The sequence below is a fragment of the Arachis hypogaea genome, chromosome 13 (assembly GCF_003086295.3).
Source record: "Arachis hypogaea cultivar Tifrunner chromosome 13, arahy.Tifrunner.gnm2.J5K5, whole genome shotgun sequence".
Classification (NCBI taxonomy): Eukaryota; Viridiplantae; Streptophyta; class Magnoliopsida; order Fabales; family Fabaceae; genus Arachis; species Arachis hypogaea.
In genome coordinates, this window is record NC_092048.1 from 6,883,042 (window position 1) to 6,903,025 (window position 19,984).

General features: G+C 29.7%; 2 protein-coding genes across 3 annotated transcripts; one reads left to right on the forward strand and one right to left on the reverse strand.

Annotated features, from left to right (window-relative positions):
• Window positions 1–166: 166 nt before the first annotated feature.
• Window positions 167–3,454, forward strand: LOC112736851 (probable 1-acyl-sn-glycerol-3-phosphate acyltransferase 5). Of its 2 annotated transcripts, none has more exons than XM_025786492.3 (4): window positions 167–644; window positions 1,300–2,146; window positions 2,406–2,536; window positions 2,755–3,454. In XM_025786492.3, the coding sequence occupies exons 2-4, from the start codon at window positions 1,575–1,577 to the stop codon at window positions 3,186–3,188; spliced, it is 1,137 nt and encodes a 378-aa protein (XP_025642277.1). In that variant the 5' UTR covers window positions 167–644; window positions 1,300–1,574; the 3' UTR covers window positions 3,189–3,454. The 2 variants fall into 2 exon arrangements, with proteins under 2 accessions (XP_025642277.1, XP_025642276.1); XM_025786491.2 differs by having other exon boundaries at window positions 169–539.
• Window positions 3,455–4,053: 599 nt separating this feature from the next.
• On the reverse strand, window positions 4,054–6,159 carry LOC112736852 (UPF0496 protein At4g34320). The gene is made up of 2 exons (XM_025786495.3): window positions 5,810–6,159; window positions 4,054–5,442 (listed from the first exon to the last, which is right to left on the reverse strand). The coding sequence occupies exon 2, from the start codon at window positions 5,420–5,422 to the stop codon at window positions 4,301–4,303; it is 1,122 nt and encodes a 373-aa protein (XP_025642280.1). The 5' UTR covers window positions 5,423–5,442; window positions 5,810–6,159; the 3' UTR covers window positions 4,054–4,300.
• Window positions 6,160–19,984: the final 13,825 nt, after the last annotated feature.

Below are 19,984 nucleotides of genomic sequence, written 5' to 3' on the forward strand. Positions count from 1 at the left end.
AACAAATAATTAAGCAAATCATACATTAATTAACACAACCTTAAGATTTTTGTCATTTCAACAAGGTTTGGGAAATAGCACTTTCCTTTGGAAATTGGAACAAAACTTAGACTTAAACAATAAATAAACACCACAACTATAAAAAAGACAAGGTGGCATGCTTCGTAGTTTTCCACGTTTTGCAGCCTTTTCTTTCTTCTCTCTCTTTCTCACTCTCTCTCTCTCTCTCATAGTCATACGTGCTTTCTAGCTATTACACACCACACTCTCTACTCTCTTTGTTTCTGTTCAGTTCTTTAGGAACTGTAGACTGTAGTAGTAGTAATTGACAGAGAAAGGTTGCTATTATTGTTGCTTCACAAACAGAACCATCACCAGAATCTACACCTCACCTCTAACTCCTTCTATCTAATCTAACTGTTCCTCAACTCCAAACCAAAAAACAAAAAGAAAAAAAAAATCACTTTTTTCTTACAAACTCACTTTCCCAGTTTGTCATTTCTTGTTGATCTCAATGCCCATCACATGATTGATGAAAGGTGAGTGTGAAAAGAAACAGAAAAACATGAGACTCAACCTCATTGTTTATCAGTCTATCATGGTAAAAAAATTCCTTGGTGGTTATGTTGTATTATCCCAACATTGTAAGAAATTATATTGCTTTTTTGTTTTTTTGTTTTTCATTTTTTCAGTACTTTAAGCATGTTTTCTGATAAAGATCTATGCTTTCCATTACTTTAAAGCCTGTTGAATAGTGGGGTTTGAATCATTTTGTGAATAGAAGGAAAAACCCTTGCCATTTGCGAAATGTGGCTTTGTTTTGTATACTAGGTTCTCTTCAGGTAATCAGCTTCATAAGTGATCATGTTTTCTTGTTTTTTTTTTTTTTTTTTTTCATGCTTAGAATCAATATTCCAGAATGCTGAATGCGTTGCATTTCATATGTTTTAGGCATGTTATTTATCTTTCTCTAGCTGATGTTAGACATGACTGTGATTGAAGGAGCTGGTGATTTTATTTTTATGGTCAAGTGATGTGTTTTTTATTAGCTGTTACTTGACTTGATTTTACACAAGGAAAGATTGATTTTCTTAAGAGTGAGTTTGTTTACTATTGGACTTAAATTATTGAGGTGTAGCCTTCATAAGCAACGATGCACTTTCAGCTGTTTATATGTCTTCATTAATTTGTCATAATACTTGTTTAGAATGTTTAAGATTTTGTTTAATAGAAGTGTATTTTGTTCTCCACTTTTATCTCCTTATACTTGACATTGCTCAATTCTTGTCTTCCTTCAAGGTAAAAGATATGGCATCCTCAACTTTATCCTAGGTGCATTCATTCATTCTGTGGCCGAAATTCTTAAAAGATCATTCTCTTGTTGAGTAATCTAAACAGCAAATCACAGCTAGCAGAGTATGCCTCTTTTTTTGTCGGGATCAGAAAAAGGAAACTCTGTGTGTAGACTAGTAGATATCAAAATTTGTTTATAGGCCAATTTTGTTGAGGAGGTAAATCTTGAAGAGGCAGTGCAGCTATTTTACTTAAGTCTGTGGTTTGTCGTTGATAGGCATATGGCAGTTCTTAAATCTGTAGGTGCAGATTTCGACGAAAAGCATCATGCTTTAGCTCCATTGAGGGTTTTAAGGGGCCTGATCTGTTTGTTGGTGCTGTTTTCAACAGCATTTGTAATGTTAGTCTTCTTTGGCTTCAATGGTGCTGTTATAGTTCGACTTTTTAGCATGAAATACAGCAGAAGAGCAACTTCCTTTTTCTTTGGTGCTTGGTTAGCTTTGTGGCCTTTTCTGTTTGAAAAGATCAACAAGACTAAAGTTGTGTTTTCTGGAGATATTGTTCCTTCTAGAGAAAGAATCTTGCTGATTGCAAATCATAGAACCGAGGTTGACTGGATGTATTTATGGGACCTTGCGTTGCGGAAAGGATGTGTCGGATACATAAGATATATACTTAAGAGCAGCTTGATGAAACTTCCGGTTTTTGGTTGGGCATTTCACATATTAGAGTTCATTCCGGTGGAAAGGAAGTGGGAGGCCGATGAATCAACCTTGCGCCATATGCTTTCAACATTCAAGGATCCTCAAGATCCTCTTTGGCTTGCTCTTTTCCCAGAAGGCACCGATTTTACGTAAGCTCCATACTTCTCAATAGTTTTTAACTTTGTTACTGCTATGCTGGGGTAACTTTGATACATATCTTTGTTTATGATCATCATGAGAATGGGGGAGAAAGTAAAGTGCCAAGTCTATTGCATCATAGAATTGTAATTCCTCCCCCCCCCCCCCCAATCTCTTTTTTCTGTCTTGAAACATCAATAAGCCATCACCAGTTTGTAGAACATTTATAACTTTCTCCACATTTATTCTCTCAAATCTTTTCTCTTGTAGTGAGCAGAAGTGTATTCGGAGTCAAAAGTATGCTGCAGAACATGGGTTACCGATTCTGAAAAATGTTTTACTTCCAAAGACAAAGGGCTTCTGCACCTGCTTGCGAGAGTTGAGAGGTTCTCTGACTGCAGGTTGTCCTATCGCCCTTTATTTTCGACGTTCTTTAGTTCTTGATAAAGTACATAGCTTAAGCTTGTAGCTGGTTCTTGATATCTTATTACATCCTCTATGACTAACTGGTTCTTTTTCTACTTTAATAATCATATATAAAATACCATAGTTCATAATTTCGGTCATTCGATACTGCCACTACTTTAAATTTTGTTTCCCCTTAACTTCCATTTTTCAGTTTATGACGTGACCATTGGCTACAAATACCGGTGCCCAACTTTCTTGGACAATGTCTTTGGGGTGGAACCTTCAGAAGTTCATATGCACATCCGCCGATTTCCCCTTGATTGCATACCGGAATCTGAACAGGAAATTTCCATGTGGTTGGTAGATAGATTCAAAGTAAAGGACCATCTGCTTGCGAATTTTCAATCTCAAGGTCAGTTTCCTGATCAAGCAACCGAATTGGACTTGCCTACTGCAAAAAGCTTTCTGAATTGTATCACAGTTATTATGGTGACCGGCACATGCATATACTACACTTTCTCCTGTGTCTGGTTCAAACTCTATGTGTCTTTAGTCTGCGCTTATTTGATTCCGGCAACATCTTTCAATATTCGGCCTCAACCGATTCTCAGCTTTCTGAAGATGAGATCTAAGTGTCACCCTTAGAGCATGGATTTGTTGCTGCATGCAATTCTATTTGTATGAAAACCCGTTCAGATTAATATGACAAAAATGGTGATAGATCAACCAAGTTTTGCCTCATATACCTATTATGATTCTTAAAACTTCTTTAGGATTCATGTGTTTAGCAACAATGTTTTTTATGTCACAAAGACCATATAGTTTGTATTTGCAGATATGGTTACTTGGATATAAAACATGTAACATTTCATATTTAAATACACTTTTGCAATAAATTTGAGTTTCACTAATTTTGATTTAAGAGGCTAATGCCTATGAGGCAAACTCAAATTTTCCAAGCAACATATAAGGCAATGAATTGTAGGATTCTTATAAAAAAGGAAAAGAGAAAAGAAGTGATTAATAATATTCTCTTAGATAAACCAAAAGTGATACAGATAATAGAACGTGACTCTTCTCCTATCAAGATTAGTGACACCTACCTAATTTGCCATCTGTTAACTATCTTCATTATCAATCTTCCAAGTTCCGTGTAACTTCTTTTTCTCCACTTTGTTAAGTCTTACACAGGACAACAAAGTCATAACATACCTGTATTTGTTTAAGATTTGCTTCTTCTTTCAATGCTTTCTTGCATGCCAAGTTTATCCATATTTGGCACTAATTAATGCAGATATGATCTAATACCAAATATTTCTACCTTATGTACCTCTGTTTCTATATTTGTCTAGCTCAATTTAATTCTACATTCATTAATATACAAGTACATGTGTACCGTATTTGTAAGTTTAATTTAATGTGGAGGTGATGTATAGATAAATTTTTATATGATTAGCATGCAAGTAATTGGTTGAAAGAAACAAGATTTTAATAAAAAAGAATGAAATCATGAAACAAAAAAAAAATATTTACATTGCTGGTACACTATTGTATGAAAAGAATAAAAAATTTCAGCTGCCTAGACAAGCAGAATGAACAACATAGTATAGTCCAATTATTAGCTTTAACATGAATCCAAATGTTCTTGGATCCAAGATGACTAAAGATCAAGAAACTAACATAAGGAACACATAATGTAATCTCCAACAAACTGTATCAGTTACTTGATTGGCGAGGTATAATTAAGAGATTGTTCTTCAGTTGTTTGGATGCTTTATGATTCTTTGCAGAACCACAGTTCTTGCTCTCCTAATGTCACGGCTACACATATCGGCTTGAACTCCTAAATCTTCAACATTCTTCATGAACACTCCCAGCTTCTTCTTGATCTCCACTATGGCAACCTTCACGGCTTCTTCTTCTATGGCAAAATCCACATTGTGCAATAGAGATTCGATCTCAATTTCAAGCCGGTCAATGAGAATCCGGATGTTGTCCAAATCCTTTATAGCAACATAGGTACCGGCCTGCATCGAGCTAATCACTTCCTTCTGCCCTTTCAATGCATTCTCATAGTTCCTCCAAAGGGAGTCAATCCACTTCCCCATTGAACCAATTGGGATAGAGGTAGCAGCAGCCACTGCGGCCGCAACCGGAGGAGCAGCAATGGCCGCTGCCACGACTGAGCAGATCAAGACAGTAGCAAATGTAGCCACAAATATCAGACAAGACACCTTCCTCCAAGAATGGATGTATTTCAGCTTCTTATCAAGCTTGTTCTTCCTGAATTGCAACTTCTCAAGCATTAGTATCTGCTGCTTGTAAACAGATTGAAAGATTTGGAAGAATTCTTCAGTGAAAGGGTCACCAGCTGCTTTGAAATTCTTCAGCTCCTGCAAAGTCCTCGTGTACCGGTTATCCCCGGATTCTGTTTCCTCCTCAAACTGCTGAAGGGCCACAAGGATAAGCAATTGGCTATCCCTTGCTCTCTTCAGACACTTCTCCAATGCAGTGCAGAAATCCAAAGTCTGCAAACTATTCTCAAAGTACTCCTCAACAAGCTCAAACAATTCTTGGCTCTTCCATATATCTTTCTTGCAGTCCAAGATTACCTTCACAACTTCCTGATTCATCTCCAGAAGACATTCTGTGACTTGTTTGAGCGAATCGAACGAAAGAGCTCGAACTTCAACGCCAGTTGCGAGAGTATTGATGACCTGATTCGTTCGAGCTTGAAGGATGTTGTCGAATGACTGCAAATCAGCATCAAGCTTGCAAGCAACCTCATAGGAACTCAATTCAGTTCGATAGTGCATATCGGTACTGATGTTAACAGTTGATGATGTTTCAGGGATCTTCTTGCTCATATGGCTTCCCATTGCTTCAATTGAAAAATGATCTAAACAATGATAACAATAGAGATAAGAACCAATTAAATTCAAATCCCCTTTATCAGAAGAAAAAAAAAAAAAAAAGAAGTCCTATAGTTCCACAAAGTAATTCCTTTTGTCATATCAAAGTTGATAATTGAAAAAGTAAACACATATATATGAGATTATTCTTAGTGCAACTTTCTGAGAATTTGAGAGATCCAACAAACAGTTAAACCAAAACTACTTCAACAAAGCAATGATTGCTATCTCTATCTAAAGTAATTGAATCTATGATGATCAGAAACCGTACCTAACTAACTAGTCACCTCAAAAAGCTTAAAAAACATGCTTGATCAAACAGACCCAAATAGAGAAATTTAGAAAAGTTCAAACCTTTGAAAGCGATTGAAGAAGATTACGAAACCCCAGACAAGGACAAGCTAAGGCAAATTGATATTGAGCTGAGAGAAAACTAAAATGGTGTTTTTTTTTTTCGGTTTCTGTGTGTTTTTATTTCCTTCTTGAAAAAGAAAGATGAAAGAGGAAATTAAAAAAGCAAAAAAATTTAAAGAAAATGTGAGGTTGGGAAGTGAATGCAGAAGCTTAAAGAAACAACAAAAGGTGTTATGGGGACCAAGAAATGTGGGAAGGTAGGGTTTTGATGAGAGTATAAGAGAATCGCTTGCACGCATAATTTAAAAAAAAAAAAAAAAAAGAAAAGAAAGAAAGTGGTATTGGAGAAGATGGAAAACGCGGGAAGCAATGAGACTTATTTTCTCTCTCTTCAAACTCTTTCTACACTGAATAAAAAAAAAAAATGAACAGACTTTTAAGGTGCAAAGCAAAATAATAATAATGATAATAATAATAAAATAATAACTCTTATAAGTTATAACAGAATTTGGATGCAACAAGAACAAGAAGCATAGGATTCAGCTTAGTGGTTAGGCTAGGCCACAACTAATTATGCTAACCATAAGTGATTAATTAATTACTAAAAAAGTATTTATTACTTGATTATTCGATTATAATGAATACGTATTTTTACACTTTCTATTATTAGCACTAGTTATTTATCGGAGTAAAAATGAGTCGGGCTATTTAATCAGTAGTAAATCCAAAAGATTTTCACAATAGAAACAGATATATATATATAACATAATAATAATTTTTATAAAAAATATTATATATATAAAAAATTAATTATTAAATTATTTATTATATATTTGTATATAAATATATATATTATTTAACTAACTTTTAATATATATATTTTATATTTAAATATATATTCTTATGAATGGTTTTTTTATGCACAGGTAGCATAACTACTACTACTACTATTATTATTATTATTATTATTATTATTATTATTCTATTTTTTAAATAATAACATATAATTTAAAATTCTATTTTTTTTTAAGTTTTATATTTTAAAAAGATTGAATAATCTTTTTTTAACAATATAATTGAAATTTTTTTTGTTTACATATATCATTAAATAATCATCTAAAAATTTCACATATCATACAATTAGGTCTTGATGATATTCATAGTTTAAAATTTTTTTTCTATTAATACAGTTGTCATAGAAAAAATTAAAACTAACTTCAAAAGAAGAAATATCAATAGATAAATAATATTCTTTCAAATCGATTTTTAAGAAAGAATACTAATCTCATTTAAATTTGAGAATTGATCTTATAACACATCTAATATGAAATTATCAAATTGAATATCAAGTTTCAAAAAGTTGAGTAAAATAGGATCAAAATCAATAATTTAATAGGGACAAATAAATATTATTATCATGTACTATTCAAAAAAATTTCAAATTATAGTGGGATGTTTGTCCCCATACCCTTACACCTAGAACCGTCCCATGGAGGTTTGTGACTCGACTTATTTTAAACTAAGCTGGTTTTATTAAATAGGTCAGGTTGTTTGGACTTTTTATAAAGCCTATTAGTTAAAAATGTCAAGTCATAGGCTTTTAAAAAAAACTTACAAAATTAAGCTCATTGAGTCGGCTAGTAAAATATTTTTTTATAAAAATAAATTATTTTTAGTTTTGATTTTTAAAAATTTATTTATATTAAACACAAAATAAAACTAAAAAAAATCTATTGTTTAAAAATTAGTTAAGATTGTAACTTTTTGTTTAAAGAAAAAGTTTATAGATTATAAGAATATATGATTATGATATGTGACTAATGATTAATATATAAATGAATTATACTTTACAAATTATGAATTATAAATTTTGAAATACATTTAATGTCGATTTAGAACTTTTAAATTTATTATTTTAAATTATAATTCATAAAACATATTTTTTCAAATAGGCTCATGAGTTTGTCGGATTTTCAATAAATCGGATTCGAATCTGAAAAAAAAAAAAAAAAACTGTAAGAGATAATAGATCTAGACTTAAACTATCTATTTACAACATAGATCAGGTTCATCAAAACTAAAACTCGATTAGGATCGGCTCAACCTATTTTTACCCTTAATTGACACCAACGTATTTATTAATATATTTTTTATGAATTAAATATATAATAATAATAATAATATATATAAAGATAGTTAAAATCGTAAATATCTAATATTTTAATAAAAAAATTTAATTCAAGTCTTTGAAATAGTAAAAATATGCCTTTTGTATTATATAAAACGAAGAGTATTTCGGAAAAAAATTACAGTAAGCTCTTTTTATATCCTTTATTATAATAGATAGATAGATAGATAGATAGATAGATAGATAGATAGATAGAAAATAATTAATAATATATTAAAACATGATATTTTTTAAAATCTATTTATTTGTTTACCTATTTAGTGAACAAAAGAAAGAAAAGAAGTTGAGGTTATTTGTATATCAAGTTTGCAAAGGGAAAGTCACTTGAAAACACGGTTGCTACTTTGCTGTGAATACTGAATAATGTCCCAACTTTTTAAGTGATATAGAAATATCCAAATAATATATTTAATTTGTACACTAAAATTAATAATTAAAATCAGTTATTAATATATTTGTGTATAAATATATATTATTTAATTTATTTTTAATATGTATTTATATTTTAATATATATTTTATATTAGTATCTAATTTTGATGTATATCTAATATGACTAAAAGAGAAATATTAAAAAATTAATAAAATTTATTATTTTTAAGTCATAATTAATTATTAATATTTAAAATACTGAATAAAAATATATTATTAAATTATTAAACTAAAAAATTAGACTAATAATTAAAATAATAAATTTTACTAGTTATCTAATATTTTTCTAAATATATAATACTCATAATGCCAATTTTTACGTATAATTTTAAGTATAGGTACTTAGGTAGTGTGTGCGAAAGATTTTCTTTTTTTTTTTTTGACTTCGAAATTTTCCTCACATAACCCGTGTATAACTAAACAACATTTTGTGGAAAAATGTAGTAATGTGATGATATCTGATTTCATATTTTGAATGTGATATCTGATGATTAGTGATTATAACACATTAAGCGAAGGTGTTACGTAGTTATTTTAAGTTATTGTGAAGTATTAAAAATGAAGTATATATAGTTTATTGTTTTCGAACTATTGTCACTTAATCCAATATATAATTAACGTCTAAAAAGATGATTTTGATATGATTTGCATTATAAATATTTAACCTAAACAAAGTTTGAGTTAATAATTTTTTTTTCCGAAAATTTGCATCTGATTTGGTTGCTCGTAAAGGTAAACACTCATATGCAATTGTTTTCAATTAAAATTCATAATTAAAAATTATTAGATAATAATTTAATTAAACTTATTAAATTATTTAATAATTTTTAAATATCAATTTCGTATAAAAATAATTACATGGCAGTTTTTACCACTCGAAAAATGTGGTTTTTCTTTTTGTGAACAATCTATACTTTTTTTTAAGAGATAAAAAGTGCGCATGATTATTTAACTAAATTTTTATTCATATGGTAATTCGTAAAACATCTTTTCATATTATTTATGATCTCTCATCATATTATCGCATTATCATTTATTAATCAATTCCGCTACGTTACGAACATAGTTTCTGCCAATTTCTGTCAATTTTTGTTGGACTGAACCCCAAAGCCCAATAAAATTTAAAAAACCACATCCTAAATTAACCTAGGTCAATTCTAGTGTCCCTCTTTTATCATTGTAAACTTAAATTGACCACCTCTCTACTTTGCAACCACATCCAAAACGCTCCACGTTCAGCGCCGCGCAACCTCTTCTTCGTGCAGTCTTCGACGGTCGCCGCCGTCAACGGTAATCAACGCCACTGGACCGTTAGACAGCAACCGTCTCGATTTGCTCCGCTCAGTCGCCCAAGCGCCACCGCCTCTGTTGCATGTTGCCATTGCGCCCCGTTGAAGACGCATCCTCCTGTCAAGCCTACAGCCCCCCCCCCCCGACGCCGCCTCAACACATGTCGTAGCTGAAGTCTACCTGCGCCCCACTGATGTTCGATTTGAGCCCCAAGCTAGCGTCGATCCCTGCCTCGCGTCCTAGTCCCGTAGCGCACTGCCGTTCTCTACTTCGCGGCGGAGCCCCGTCATGCAACCTGTCTTTCCTCCGGCGCCGATGCTGCAATAAGAGATACGTGCTACTTTACTGTTTTCAGAAATCTAGAATTTTACAGGTTTCATATGTGAGCATGTCATTGGGTATTACATTTATATAACATGGTTCATTGAAATTTTGGTTACTGTTAGACAAGGAATTGAAGAATGGAAAACTAATTCGCTTGTGTTTATATGTCTTGAATAAAACTTATTTTGAATGTGATAAAGGTGTATTTGGTATTAAAAATATCAACCATATATTAGGAGCGATGTTTTGCAATGCTAATTTAAAAGAAGAAGAAAAAGGGTGGAAAAGTTTTTGTTGTAATGGCAGCAATTGAATATTACTACATATGTGTCTTTAGAGTGATAGTGTGTGCTGAATTGTTTATTAGTTTTGGTTTTGTTCTGCTGAATTGTTTATTGGTTGTAGCCTTTGGACCTTTGATTGTTGTCATTAAGCAAAAAGAAGTAGTTTAATTTTCTGAAAATATATGCTAAATCAAAATTTACTCTTAGGATTCACATATTTCTTTTTTCACAAATTTATATTGTATGTAAGATTTGTCGAGGAATAATCAGAGAATAAGTAAAACATAGAAAAAACAAAATAATAGGTTGTATTAGTATGTGTCTTTTACTACAAAGTACTGACATACATGTTCCTTGATCTTATGCTCTTTTGTTGTCATTAAGCAAAAAGAGATGTTTGAGTTTTTTATTTGAACCTATTTTTCTATGTTATTGTTTTGAATGTTTGCTGATTTTTTCTTGCATAAGGTAGTGTCTATGTATTAAGAGATATTTGAAATTGGGTTTGATTTTGTTCATATAGAATTGGAGAGTTTTGGTTTTTTCTCTTGATATTTTTGGTTTTTTAGCTATATGCTATAATGAGTTTATTGACTTTTTATGGATTATATGCTACAATGGAAACACCATAGAATTGAATTTACTAAAAATTTATCATTATTAAACATCAATTCACTATGATGAGATGTTAAATTAATCATGAATGGCTAGTCTTTGTTTATAACTATGGTGAATTTTTTCTGTTGATGATTTAAGAGCAAAGTAGGAGCTTGTAAATGGTTGATCACATGGTGTTTGACATGAATTTCTGAGAGAAGGATTGTTCCAATTTTCTGGGAGATGCATAGATGGAAAAGAAACAAAAGATTGTGTAGTATAAAAAAAGACTTGATAAGACCCTTGCCTCACCTGATCTTACAAATGATGAGATGCTCAAAAAACTTGTCGAAAGCCAACTTGTATATTCTTCGGAATAAGAAGTAGAATGTCATAACATTCTCTTGTGTCCTTTGAATTCATTTAGGCAGAAATGGTACTAGCTTGGTGGAGTCATTATTTTTCGTTAAATTATTCTTTTATAGGTTCTTAACATGCTTTGTTTGATTAATTAGCATACAAGCAGAAGTTGTTAGAAATGAAGACAGTAGATGTATCTAATTTTCTTGATATGTGAAGGAGTGCTTCTTCAAAAGATATCATTTTACTTTTGTTAAACACTTGTTTTGTTTTAATCAATTAATACTTGGATATGTCTTTCATAGATGTGTCTTCTGTTAGATGTGTCTTTTGTTTAAAACTTATTTGGATGTGTCTTTAATTAATGTGTCTTCTATTAGATGTGTTTTTAATAGATGTGTCTTTTGACTAAATGATTTTTATAAACAGGAATGTGTCTTTAATAGATGTGTCTTCTGTTTAAAACTTACTTGGATACGTCATTAATTTCATAACTTAAAATAAAGTAAGGTTTAGATTTGCTCCGGCGCACCCAAACCTAAACTTTGAATACAAGCCCATACCTTTAATAAAGAAGACTAACTTTATTTTAATCAATACTACAGAAATAAAAATGAAATAAATAATTATTTGTCATATGATCTGAAGATAATTGACTACAACCCAAAATTTACCGTTCATGAAACTAAACAAAACAATAAACTTAAAGGTTATAAATTTGAAGTGCTGAAGTAATCTGTCAATAAACTTAAAGGTTATATGATTCTGACCGCCCATGTTGTTTGATGACAATGGAATATTCTTCATATACATACCTGTAAATAATAAATATTACTCAGTGCTAGAATGGTAAAATCAAAAGGTGAATTCAAAGTGACTAACTGTTGTTAAATGATTGTGCACCTTCATTAGGAGTAAATGCTTCTGCCAAATGTATTGAAAATGCCGGAGTCATCTGTCTCTGATCTGGAGGTATCCATAATCCTGCATAAAAAATCATTCCATCCAAATGATCATCGTGAAATTAAAGAACATGCATATGAGGAGAATCTTTAATATGAGTACCAACTATATTCAAGAACTAATAAACATAATCATCAACCTGAATCACTTATCTTTATACCAAAATGAGTCGGACTCCTTAGACAACAACCAAGTTTCAAATTTTATTTATTGTTTGATGGAATATGAATTTAATTTAAATAAAATTTATATTATATTTAATAGTAGATAAAATATCATAAATAGAGAAATAACATTATTGCTTAATTATAGTTCTACAGGGTTTCCACAATTTATTTGTAGGTGGTTCCACTTGAGCTTCTATCTAATAGATTTTTTAAACATGTTTTTTATCTTTCTAATTAACCTTTTTTTTTATTAGACCCAAATAGAAGAACCTTCTTATCAAATACTATTAGGCAGACAAAGATTCACTGCCACACTCATCATCATAGTCTATAATAGACACAACATGTATATTTTAACAATCAAAATAATTAAAAAAATTGATTTTAAAATTAAATTAGAGAAAAAAAAAGGAAGGAAATCGAAAAAGAAAAAGTAAAAGAAGATAAATTGGCTCATCGGAAAAGAAGTAGAAAGGATTGAGAAGGTGGATACGAGAGAGAAGGAGCGCGCTACGGTTGTCGGCGGCAAGGCAAATCACAAGGGAAAGGGCACTAGGTGGTCCTGCGGAAGAGGAAAAAGTGCATGCAAAGAGCGTGTTGCGGTAACGGATATTGGTTGCGGAAGGCACCAGCGCTGCTCAAAGCATCGTCGAGGTGGAGGCTGCGGTGGCGCAAACACGGGTTTGGCCTTGGGTATGCAAGCCGCGAGCGGTGAGAATGCAACAGGCGAACGACGTGGGTGCGAGTGACGTAGATTAGCTGACGGTGTGACGGGAGAGTGGTGACGTGCGTGGCACACTGCACAGGCGGCGAGCCAAGACACTTTTGAAACTGCGATGAGAAGAGGTGGAGACGTTTATGGGGTGGTTACTATTTACCTAATCCTTATATTTCAAATTCTGTTTAATATTAATTATTTAAATTTTGTTTTTAAATTTTAAAATTAATAATTAATTGTTGTTAATAAAATTTGGGAGACTCTAACTTGGCACCCTATACTTTTTCTTTATTAATTATCTCTCGTTTTTACATGTGTGGAATTAGAAGCATTATTATTATTATTATTATTATTATTATTATTATTATTATTATTATTATTATATGATTACCAAATGACCCACCAGCAGCCATCAAGATATTCATAAAAAGAATGTAGCAATTTTATTATTATAATGAAAAGGAGAATTGCTTGTACCAAAAGAGAGTGAATTGCTACGTAGACTCAATGAATTTATTATGAAAATTAATGAAGAACTCATTAAGAGTATGATACTTAAAGGATAAGTGCATGCATACATAGCAACTACCCCATATATATATATGGTAGAGATATATAATTGTCTTTATATAAATTTATTAATTAAAAACTATTAAATAATTTAATATATTTAATTAAATTGTTATCTAATGATTATTAATGATTATTAACTAATTATACGTGAGTTTTTATCTATATATAAACCTTAACTTTTGGATTTGCAATAGTATTAATAAAACAAAAAATAGTCATCCCAAGCTAGTGAAAATAAAAATATTTTTGATGATTTCCAAACATGCTTTATAGCATTTAAGCTGGCGTTTTCAAAATTCCAAAGGCATTTATGAGAAAATCATTATTAGTCTAGAGAATCGAATAACTCTTTCCATATATACAGGTGTATAGAATTCCATTTTGGGAAACAATTCTAAAACGAAAATAATTAGGTATCTATGGGTGGTTGATTTGGTAATTGGTAATAAAAGTCGTTGCTATTTTATGCTTGTTATATTTATTTAATTAAGAAAAGATATAAGAATAAATTTTTAGTTACTCAACATTAATAAATTTATAATTTATGTTTATAATTTAAAATTTAGAATTAAAAGTTAGTTAACATGAATTAATTTTATAATTTTTTTATAATTTAAAATTTAGAATTTAAATTTTATAATTTAGAGTCTAAAGTATAAGATAAATAAAATAATTTTAAAAAATTATTTGATGTTAGTTGAAAAAAAATTATTAGATTTTTTTTAGTTAATATAACAAGAGGTGAAGGCCCAAATTCAGATCCATATAATCCATATCTGCAAGATGTCCAAAATCTAAATGAAGAAAATACTGAATACTTGTTTGTCTATCTACAGGATCTAGATATGGATCTTAGAGCTGTCAATTTGGTTTTTGAAGACACATCATCCTTCTCAGATGGTGATAGGACCTTCCAGAAGACTATTTCAAACCGTCCATTTATTAGACAAAAAACTCCACTATGTATAATTAAGTGTGCTAAGAATAAAGTGACCCTGTCACATGTCTAAGAAAAGTCAGAAAGAGATAAGGCTTATCCCTTATCCTCCGGCTGGCATTGTATGATAGGTTTATCTAGATTTCGTAAGATATCACTTCTATCTAGAGACCTCTATAAAAGGAGGTGCTCACCTCAGTTGTAATCAGATCTCAATGAACATTGTAATATATCCACTTTCCCTATCTCACAAAATGTGTTCTAAATTTTTTTTCTCTCTCTAAAAGCTTAGCTAGTATTATTTCCTTCTTCCTCAATCCAATGCCATAAAGTATGCTCTGAGATTGCCTCTGCAAAGAATCCTGCTCATCAGAAAATGGGGCATGGATAAGATCCACGGAAATTTCTCATAATGAAAAAGGGACTTAATGTTATAATGTTAAGTTTCGTTCAGACCCTTTAATCTCACTCGTTTGATTAGAAAGAGTGATCAGGATAAGCGAACCATGTATTATTCTATTGTCATCCTGAAGTACTGGAGATCCACTCATATGGTATTAACACCTTTTAGTATATTATTCTTATAAATACATTATTATTTAAATAATAACTGAAAAAAAGGAAGTACCATTTTTTTATATATATTTTATTAGTAGAAATTTAGTTAGATTCAGCCCTAGTAATCATCCTATATAGCTCTACTAAAATCAGGGATGACTCTAGAATATTTTCAACATTTATAGAAGTATTTACTAATTATCTACTAAATTGTTTTCAGCTTTAGTAAATGAAATGAAATTGACTCTTTAAGATTCAAATCTCTGATCTTCTTATCAATTATGCCAATCATCATTGATGAGGTTAATATTTTCATGCAACAAATAACATATAGATGGATTGCCTTGAATACTTTAGACATGTATGCATAATGTATACATAATAAATGAATTATGCTACTAAAGATAGGAATGATTTAGACGGTCGATATATATATATAGAATAAGAAGATTTTGATAATCAAATAAGTTTCATATATATATATATATATAAAATAAGAAAACCATGTGATATGTATATAAAAAATTAGTTATTTTATAGTAGTTGATTTGACAAAATATATTTTAAAAATATATAAAATAATTTATATATTTATATGAGAATATATAGTAATTATTTTTTTTTTGTATATATGTAACATTTTTTATAATAAAAATTATTGATTAAAAAATGTTTAATTTAACGTATTTCAATTTTTATGCGACGAATATATAATTAAGTATTTTGGGAGTTAATTTATTCGTATTTTTTAATATTTTTATTAACTATGTTAACTTTCAAGTATAGAGTTAACTATTAATTCGATATTTAAAAAATTCAGATGCTAATAAAAAGGTATTCGAAAAATGTTATCAACAAAACAATTTTTAAATAATTTAAAAATATAATAAAAATAATTAATAAATAATATATTTTTTATAAATGACAAAAAATTTTCATATATATTTAGCAAACGACTTAACTATTTGATTTGAATTTTTGATAATATTTAAATAAATATTTAGAAGGTTAAAAAAAAAATTGAAACAAAATTTAAAATTTTTTTAACTATTTTTCAAAATAATGTGGTTATTCATAATATTTTTTTTAAAAAATCACTTGATATAAAATTACTAAAATTTAAAGATGAAAATTTTTTATTTTTATAACAGTGTTTGTAAAAATTTGTATCAAAATATAATCTCTAAAATTATTTTTTAAAATTTATATTTAAAGTTTAATTTTGATGTATGTACTGATTGTGTAAAGCATTTTACACATTTATATAATTATATCTATTTTTTTATTAGGACTATTTATTAATGTAAAATATAATTATTTTTATTGATGTGGCATTATGTAATTAAATACACGTAAAAAATTACTTTACATGTATCAAAATTAAATTATATATATTTAATATTTAATTTTTTATTGCGTTTTTAAATCTTTCGAATTTTATTTATCATTAATATCTTTTAAAATTTTTAGATGTTATTTTGACGAAAAAGTATAGGAAAACAATGATAATTGTGAATAATATGAATAATGAATTAAAAAAAGAAGAAAAATTTAAAATTTAAAATTAGATTATTAATCAATTATTTATTTTAAAATTTTAAAATTTAAAAAATTAGAATTAACAATTAAATACATTTACACTATGTACGGTTATTCGTAATCTCTCAATCTCCGATACACACCCAAAACTTGTCGTCGTCGTTCTCTGGTCCACGGCAAAAACACCGCAGTCCGTGCACGAAAACATGAAAATAGCTTTCAGTCACTATCCAACACAGAAGACAGAATACACACAAGAGAAAGTTTAGGGGATCAACACTTTTATTAAAATATGGTCAGCACTTAACCAGCAAAAAAAAGTGAGTAATTCGATACTATTGGATGAAATCTCACACCATTAAAAATACCAATAATAACTAATTGATGGTTACAAATCACAAAACTTACTTACCCCTAGCACTCCTCTACATTCAAACATGTTCTTCTCCTTCCCCTCTCTCCCATCAACATTGTTGTTCTCAATCCCATTCTCACATCACCAAACTCAAAACCTCCCTTCAATTTATTCATGTCTCCTTACAACAACACCAATATCAGAATAAAAAACACCCTCATCGACACCGTCGAAGCCTCACCTTGCGCCGCTGTCCCTTCGTAGCAAAGAAAAATTCATCCGCAACTGCATCTATGCATCCCCTTGTCGCTGCATCCCCGGCCGTGCCGACACCACTATAGCCCCCATCGACACTGTCGCAACTTCACCGTGTGCAGCAGTTTCCTCTGTAGCCACAGCCGTACCCGTGCCTTCCTTCTCACGTGTTCGTTGATGTGGAGGGTGAACAATCTAACAAGATAAATAGTAAAAGTTCATGCATTGATAACGAGTAATACGCCGGTTGTTTAATTCATTAAGTTGGTAGATGATTATTGTATTTTTTATGAGGATAACTAGTTTAAGTAAATACAAATAAAATATGTTAAATGTTCAGTTCAATAAGTATACAGATGATTATTTTAATTTTTAATTAGATTGTTATTTTGTTCAATTCGGTGATATCTAGTGAGAGAAAGATTAACGCTAGTAAAAGAAGATTGTTGACGAAAGCGCGACAAAAGAAGATTTAGTAAATTGATTTAGTAAATTAGAGTATAAAAAAAATTGTTAAAATTTTGGAATAATTGAATGAAATTTTTGGTTTAAATAATTTAAATAGTGTTTTTTTCTTTTTTTTTTTACTTTTGTTAGACCAAATTTTTAATTTATTATTTATATTGTTCAAATTTTTTATTGTCTACTTAGCAAAACAGTATTTTGATTTTTGACCCTTTACCTATTTTATTGCTATAAAAAGATTCACCGAGTAAACTACTATCTTAGTTAATGAATAATGTCATTAATAGAGAGCGTGCTTATAAAAAACGGCAAGTCCTGTTTTGTGTACAAAGGTCATCATACCCGCGTCTTCCATTCCGTTCCAGTTTCAATTGGACGGTTTAAATGCTGCCACGTTACCCTTTCTGACACGTGTTATGAAATCAGTGGTTGCCACCCACACTACGAGTTGAAGTTGAAAATCTACCCTAAACAGATTCCACGCTACGTCAACGTTCTTTTAATTTTCTCTCTTCACGTGATTTTTCCTATTGAGTTACTACATTATTATACACAACTCATGCATACACGATACTCCTTAATAATTTAGATAAAAATTTAATTTTAATGTACTGTGAATATAAAATAATTATTTTTATATTAATTAAATAAATAATTATTTAAAAATAAATATAATTATATGATTGTATAAAATATTTTATATTATTAATATATTAAAATTAAATTCTTTAGATAAAGTATTAACATCAATATTTCAATGAGCTTTGACGTGAAAAGAAAAATGAAGAGAGCTTGACGTCTGTGAGGATTAGGGTATTTTGTTTTGCGACTATGATCTAAAGATATATTCATGTAAAAAATATAATAATTTAGTAATTAAATACATAAATTATTTGATGATTTTCAATTATTATTATCTGCATCACATAGAAATATCTTTCTGTAAACATTTATTTGACTTGTTTTTTATATATAAAAATATTGATATATTATTTTAATTAATTTTAGGTAAAGAAATAAATAAAAAAATTTCAATATGATACATATATAAGTGTATTGATAAGTATACCTTATAAGTTACTTACTATATAATTTCCTAAAATTTTATATTATTCATTTAGTTTAAAAATCATACTATGTTGCATAACAAATAAACTTCATGATTTTTTTTTGTGGAAACTCAGGTGCAGTCGACTTCACGTGAAGTTGATAGTTGAGAGTCATTAGATGAAAATTTAGTCAAATTAGTCAAGCCATCTAATAGCTCTCGACTATCAACTTCACGTGAAGTCGACTGCACCTGAGTTTCCACCTTTTTTTTTTTTCTCTCTCTCAAAATTGTTAATCGTGATCAAACGTCAACCCATGTATGTCGTCATTTTTAGGTTGTTTTTCACGGCAACCTAATAATGGGTAATGATGAGTTGGCTTGATTATCTCATCTTTTTTTAACTATCAAATATCAAATTAATGTTAAACAAACAAGCTAAGGTGCATTGCATCTAATTAGTTCAAATGACAGATAATTAAGTTGATTACTACATAACCTTAAAATTAAAATAAGAACTACTTATTTCTTATTTTGATGAAAGTCCCAAACCCAACAAAAATTTGAATTTATTATAATCTTAATTAACTTGCTAAAAACAATTTAAACGTGACAATTTTTAAATTTTTAAAATACGAGTTGACTTTATTTTATTTAATTTGTGCTAATATACACGACCTTAATAATAAATTAATAATCTAAATGTTACAAACTCATCAGCCACGTATATAGCCTGAATTATTCATGTCTATCTCATCATGAGAAACTAGACTTTTATTTCCCAAGTCCTAACCTTAATTCAGATGAAGATAACTTGGATTTATAAAAGAGGGGAACTGCTAACTATGCATGTATGTAGCTGAAATAGATGGAGACCTACAACGAAAAATTCGCCCAATTCATCCAATCAAGTAATCACAAGTATATATGGAATTATGATTTCATTTTTAGCTATCTTATGATTTTATTTCTTCAGATCTAAGTTTTGCCACATAATGCCAAAAACTAGCTTCTAGATTTAAAAGATGGCCAAAAATAGCTAGGGCAATTGATATGTACAAAAATAACTTCATATCTACAAAGTTATTATTTAATATAATATTGTGGATATGACAAATTCTTA